We start from the raw sequence: 7193 nt of genomic DNA, 5'->3' as shown, positions 1-7193 counted from the left end.
TGTCTCTATCTTGACAATAAAGTAATGTTAGAAACTTGACTCTATTTGCTTATTCAAAGAGAAACATTCCGTAAAAAAAATTCTAGAGAATTAGATTTGTAAGAAAAACCCATGTTTCAGACCAACCTATTGGCAAAGATCCAACAGGGGACAGCTCCAGAAATCAGGAAAGACTTCCCTGGGACCCTGGGCTCTGAGCAGAAGTCACAAGGAAAGGGAGTTAGGGTGCGTTGGTGATTTTTAGACTCTTGGGAAGCTCAAACCTTAAACCCCAATTTGTTACCATCTTCAATTCCAGCCACATCTTTGAAGGAGTAGGACTTGGGAAGAGGAAGAAGATGGAAAAAAGCCACTGAAAGAAGTAGGAGAGTTCAAGGACAAGGGACTTTATATATTTTGCTAGGACCAGCTTTGAAGTCCCACAAGCATGCTAGAGTGCTACCTTTGTATAGAAAGAATAATCTACTTGGAAGTCAAAAGCTGTGGTGCTCGCCTGTAATCCCAGCGACTTGGGAGTCAGAGGCAGGAGGATCAAAGCCAGCTTCAGCAACTTAATGAGGCCCTAAGCAACTTGGTGAGATCCTGCCTCAAAAAAAGGGGGGTGGGGTGGGCTGGGGGATGTCTCTGTGGTTAAGCTCCCCTAGGTTCAATCCCTGGTACAAAAAAAAAAAAAAAAAAAAGAAAGAAAGAAAGAGAGGAGAGGGAGGGAGGGAGGGAGGGAGGGAAGGAAGGAAGGAAGGAAGGAAGGAAGGAAGGGAGGGAGGGAGAGAGGGAAAGGAAGGAAGGAAGGAAGAAAGAAAGAAAGAAAAAGAAAGAAAGAGAGAGAGAGAAAGAAAGAGAAAAGAAAAGAAAGATCATTATTGGAATGATTTGGCTGACACAGGGGCATTTAGGACTCTCAGCTGGGTGCCATGGCACACCTGTAATCCCAGCTACTTGGGAAGCTGAGGCAGGAGGATCACAAGTTCAAGGCCAGCCTGGACAACTTAGCAAGAACCTGTCTCCAAATAAAAAAATAAAAAGGGCTCAGTAGTAAAATGTCCCTAGGTTTCATTCCTAGTACCCTCCCCTGCAAAAGATTCAGGATTCTTAATTTTCTGCTAATCCAAGGTAAACATAAGTGAATGAACTTCATAGAAAAAACTGCACAGCAGAGTTTATACCTCTTTTGGCCATCCTTTTCCCACTGATCAGCTGGGAGTTTCAGGATGGCTCTTCAGCTTTGCAGAACATGCTGGTTACTAATTAACCTCAGTCACAAGGTGGGAACAGGCAGAGGACACCAGGCACAGTATCACAGACAAAAAGGTGACTCAGGTGACAAATGGAACCGACAGGATTAAGCTCCATGGTGGAGATATGAGATTTGCTCCATTCACTGAGGTCATGGAGTAACAAAAAACTAATCCTAAATATTTTAAATGTAGCACAATAGGTCATTTCACAGGCACTAAACATATATTATATATGTATTTTTTAGTCTGCAGTTGCCAATTGCCTACATTTGGGAAATCTTTTGGCCTCTGATGTTATGTTAGCCCCAACTGACAAGGACAGAAGAGCCTAAGTGACATTGTTATTTATCTCCATGATCTACCCCATTTTGGAAATCTGGTCCCAAAAGTTCTAAAACAGTAATGAAGCAAAAAGAAAAAAACCTATAAGTGTAAAGTTGCTATAGAGGTGTATGCTGAGGTAAAGAACTTATACAAACTGTTGGGAGCCAGGTGCAGTGGCACAAGTCTATAATCCCAGCAGCTTGGGAGACTGAGGCAGGAGGATCTGGAGTTCAAAGCCAGCCTTAGTGAGGCCTTAGCAACTCAGTGAGGCCCTGTCTCTAAATAAAAAAAAAAAAAAAAATTTAAAGGGCTGGGGATGTGGCTCAGTGGTTGCGTGCCCCTGGGTTCAATCCCTGTACAAAAACAAAAACAAAAACAAATTGATGCATAGGGAAGCCCAGCCATGGTGATAGAAATTTTTATATAAGTTTGGTGATAATATTATTCTACAAAAGTCTTGCTTATATCTGTTATAAATAGGGAATAGTTCTTATTGCTCCTGGAACTTGCAGCCCCAATCTGTTCCAGTTCCATTAAAAAATTATTTCCCTCAACAATTGGTAGTAAAGACCCCCATATTACAAAAACTCATTACCAATGTAACAGTTTGGATTAATTTCTGCCATATGGATATGGACTACAGTAGGTATGTCCTTGACACCATGTACAGAAAAGAGCTTAGAAAAGTCATCAAAGTTCAGTTCAATGAGGGGGAAAAAAAAAAAAAAAACGTGAAAAAATGCAACATATGTACAGTTCCTGTCAGTTCTCACTTGGGATTTTTCTGACTACTGACCATAAAAGTCTACATTTGTGTAATGAAAGTACAGGGGATTTCACTTCATGGTTGATATACAAGTTTTTGCTTCAAAGTGCTTACTTTATTTAAAAAAGAGAAGATCAAGAGGGTTGCAGGAATTTTTTTTACAACAAATCCATGTCATGTGTACCAATCTTCTTCCTCTTTCTTTAGTGCAACATGGTGCAGCAGCCTCATCAAAAAGGTCTGATTTCAAAAGATGTCCCTGAAACCTCACCTACAGCAGCACTCTAGGGGTTCCATTAGGAGTGGCTCCTTTTTTCTTCTGAAGTCGATTTTGAACCTTTCGAGATTTTACCACTTTCATTCTCACCTCAAAAACTTCATGGATGGCTTTCCGGAAGCAATGGAAATTATAGTCAATAAGCCCTGGAGAAGAGAACAAAAATATGTATAAATACCATACAGAAATAATCTCAGGTCAGCCATGGCCAGGACAAGCCAGTAGGGGGTGGTAGAGGAGCAGTCATAACCTAACAGGCCAGATTTCCCCAGGAGGTCTGCAGATGGGCTGCAGGAATTGCAGGCAATCTTGTGAAGGTAAAATTTTCCTGAGGAAAGGTTCCAGAGCATATACCACATTTTCAAAGGTGTCTATAACCCAAAAGTTTTGTTTCTTTCTTTTATTTTCTTTTTTCTTTCTTTCTTTTTATTTATTTATTTTTAACCCAGGGACCACTGAGCCACATCCCCAACTCTTTTTATATTTTATTTTGAGACAACATCTTGCTAAGTTGCCAAGGCTGGCTTTGAACTTGGAATCCTCCGGTTTTAGCTTCCCAAGTCACTAGGATAACAGATGTGCACCACCACACCCAGCCCCCCAAATTTTAAAAACCATCAAACTGCACACTTCTTTTGCCTTTCAGAATTAAAGTTTAATTACAACTAAGATAAATAATAATGCCAAAGGCACTATTAAACTGACTCTGAATGGAGGCAGATCCTGCTATGAAGTGCAGCTGAGATATCAAAGTCATAGTGTCAATCAATCAATCAATCAATCAATCAACCTTTACTGAATATATGTTATATTCAGTAAAAGCAAAGTCCCTGATTCTGGAATAGTAACAGTCTCCTAAGACCAACTCCAAGCTCAGGAATTCAATAACCAATGACACAAAAGTTCAGCTTTTCAATAATAAGTAAATTTTAAGTGAAGAAAGAGCAAAAGAGAATCTTCTTTATGATTTTAGAAATAAATCAGTAGAGCAAAAATATAACAGAATAAAAAATAATCCAAAATCTGGAGCATTTTTCATTCTTGAAAGTAAAAGTGTTGAAAGCAACATTATATTTATACCAAGGACAGAGTGTTGGTTCTATTTGCCATCTTTAAATTAACTGGCCCAACAATTATCTCCATCTATTATGCGATGTTTCCAGAGCCCCATCAAAGAAAGAAATGGGATTCCAGTCAAGGATGAAATTCTTCAGATCTGTTATATAACTAACTGCAAGTGCATGGGCAAGGGGGACAACCACCTCAGCTTCTGGGAAAAGGGAACTTCTAGGTAGTGGCCCCTGCTGCTGCTGCTGCTGCTGCTGCTGCTGCTGCTGCTGTGGCTGCTGACAATGATCCACAAGTGAAGTAAAACTAGCAACAGATTTACTCAAGAAAAGACTATTGAGAAAATCAGGGGGAAAGTAATAAAAAATAAACAAGGAGCAAAGAAATTATTTTTTAAGTGTGAATCTGAAATGTGAGAACAATTTCAAAATTCTCTCCTGATATGTACAATACACTGTTATAAGAAGAAAGCTCAGCTCAAGGAATCTAGTTCAAGCAAAGGGTACAATTAAATGATCAAGTTGAGGAAATTTTAGAGACATCCTATTGGTAGATCTTGAGAAATCTTCACACATTTCAAAATGAGACAGTAGTCTTGCCATGTTAGTTTTAGAAAGTTCACAAGTGAGGTTTTCAAAGGAAGTAAACATTCATAAAAAGTGTTTGCTACATCTGCCCTTTCAGTAAATGCAGTTGAAAATACAGGAACAGAGACATGAACAGCATAAATACTACCATCACCACCATCCACACTTAATACAGTTCCACACCCTCAGATTCAGCAGTTCCCAACCTTAGCTGCATATTAAAAACACTCAGGGAACTCAGAAAACAAAACAAACAAACAAACAATAATCAAAAAACAACTAACAAACCCAGGTCCCTCTCCCACGAGTTCTATTCTAACAGCCTGAGGAGAGTACAGACATTCTTACTTTTTTGTGGTTGTTCTAATTAGTTATATATGACAGTAGAATGCATTTTGACACATCATGCATAAATGGAATATAACTCATTCTTCAGGTTGTATATGATGCAGAATCATACCAGTCAGGTAGTCACATATGCACATAGGGTAATAATGTCTGATTCTATTCTACTGTCCTCCCCTCCCAAAGATGCCTACCTCTTCCACCAAAGCCATCTCCAGGTCATTAATGAAAACTCAGAAGGAAACCAACATGAGAAAAAGTCAATCAAGCATAGACTATCAGCACCAACAGACTCAAGAATAACAAAACCAAATATTGCATGCATTACAAGTTTTAAAATCTCTTTAAAGATACTCATGGTTGCTAGGGTAACCAACTCATTATGTTCACCTGGGATTTTTCCAACATTAGCATAAAGATTTCCTGTCCCAGGAATCCCCTTGGTACTAGGCAGACAGATATGGATTGGCCACTCTAAAAAAGCACACATGATGAGGGCAAACATTAAATGTACTCATTTTCATATATTTATTAGTTGTAACATTAAAACAAACACCTATTTCCACTTAGTAAATTCTACAAAATCTGCCTGTTGTCAGATTTTGATGATCCCACAAGGTAATTTAGGAATAACTTACTGAAGATCAGTGTAATAAATTCCTGCTTAAAGTTACTTCCCCAACCATAGACGGATATTAAAGTCAGTGGGCAAAAGTTTAAGGAGAAGCCACCCACCTGAAATACTAGCAACTTGGAAAACTAAGGAAGATTGCAAGCTAAAGACCAGCCTGGACAACTCAGCATGAGCCTGTCTCAAAGTTAAAAATAAAAAGGGCTGGGGATGTCGCTCAGTGGTATAGCACCCCTGCATCCAATCCCCACCAAAAAAGAAAAGAAATGGGAGAGATGCTACCCTATCTAGTTCAAGGTTAGCATCCTAGTAACAAGATATTGCAACAACCTCAACTACTTAATAGGAGCACTGAGACATCACTTCTGTGAGGTGCTCTTGCCAAAAATCAGCAGACATTCTACACAATGAAGAGTCAAGGATAAGAGAGACAAGAAACTGTCACAGACTGGAAAAGATTAGAAGAGATAACAATTACATCAAGTTGGGAATTCTGGGATACGAAAAAGAACATTTGTGGGAAAAATGGTGAAATCTGAATAAGGTCCATAGTTGAGTTAATAGTATAATATTGCTATTAATTTCTTAGTTTTGATAACTCAATTGTAGTACGTAAGATAATGACATTAGGCTGGGTACGGTGGTGCATGCCTGTAGTCCCAGTAGCTGGGGAGGCTGAGGCAGGAGGATCTTGAGTTCAAAGCCAGCCTCAGCAAAAGAGAGGTACTCAATGAGACCCTGTCTCTCAAAAAAATGCAAAATGGTGCTGGAGCTGTGGCTCAGTGGTCGAGTGCCCTTGAGTTAAAAAAAAAAAAAAAAAAAAGTTAACATTAGGGGAAGTTATATAAGGGGAGTATATAAACACTATGTACTGTTTTTGCGACTTTTCTGTTAAGTCTAAAATCACTTCAAAACAAACAAGTTCTCCAGATGGACTCTACTTCTCCCTAAACTTGGTTTTGGAGATGGAGGTGTACGTACTATTTGCAATACTTTTCTTTCCCTTAGCTTCCAAAATCAAGGAAATATCAACCACCAATAAATCTGAGAAATAACTTTAACCAAGGAAACAGGCATATGATGGTTAAATGCACATGAACACACACACAAAATCACTCTACACAGAGAAAAAGCCCAGCCACTGTTAGCCCCTGACTGTCTACTGGTGGGGGGAGCTCAAGGGAAAGTTACTTAAATTTTCTGGGTCTGGGTAAAATCAATGTAAAATAATGTATAGTCCTATCTTCAAAATTCCATGACTCTAATGTATTATCTGTTCTTGCTTTCAGCAAGATGAAAACAAGGAGTAAAGGAATGAACACCACTTAAAAGTTTTGTGGGGGGGAAAGAAACAAAAGGTAACTTGATCAGTCAGAGTAAGCAGGAAAAATACACAGCTTCAGTAAGAAGCAAGGAAATATAAATTTAAGCAATATACTTGTTTTTTAACACTTATACTTGGTCAACTTTTTAAAATACTAAAATCCAATAATGACCAGAACACAGCAAACTGAACATACTCATATGTCTTAGCAACATAAACCCATAAAATCTTTCTGATGGACATTCTGCAAATATGCATTGGAAGCCACCAAAACATCCCTACCCTTTTACCACTGAGCTACATCCCCAGTCCTTTTTATTTTTTATTCTGAAACAGGATCTCACTAAGACTCTGAGGCTAGCCTCAAACATGCGATCCTCCTGCCTCGGCCTTCTGAGTAGCCAGGATTACAGGCGTGGACCACCATGCCCATCTAATTGAAACTTTTTCTGATGAAATAATCAAGGATTCACACAAATATTTAATGCAAGGAAGGTCATCATGTATTATTTGTAACATCAAAACCTAGAAAAAAAAGTCTAAAAATAGATAGAATCTAACACAACCATTAAAATGATTGTCCAGCATGTGTAAGGCCGTGGGTTCAATCCCTAGTACGGGGGGTAACAAGGGTGG

At 38.9% G+C, this 7193-nt stretch overlaps 1 protein-coding gene across 1 annotated transcript in view; it reads right to left on the bottom strand.

The window, feature by feature from the left end:
- Positions 1 to 844: 844 nt before the first annotated feature.
- Positions 845 to 7193, bottom strand: part of RRAGD (Ras related GTP binding D) — a 41235-nt gene continuing 34886 nt past the window's right edge. The window contains exon 7 of the mRNA XM_079148389.1: positions 845 to 2748. Within this exon, the coding sequence (XP_079004515.1) occupies positions 2597 to 2748 (152 nt within the window). The 3' untranslated portion in view covers positions 845 to 2596. The remainder of the gene's footprint in view (positions 2749 to 7193) is intronic.

The sequence above is a fragment of the Sciurus vulgaris genome (assembly GCF_902686455.1).
Source record: "Sciurus vulgaris genome assembly, chromosome: 7".
In the NCBI taxonomy this organism is placed as follows: Eukaryota; Metazoa; Chordata; class Mammalia; order Rodentia; family Sciuridae; genus Sciurus; species Sciurus vulgaris.
The sequence above is the reverse complement of the archived record's forward strand: the minus strand, read 5'-3'. Positions and strand labels throughout refer to the sequence as shown.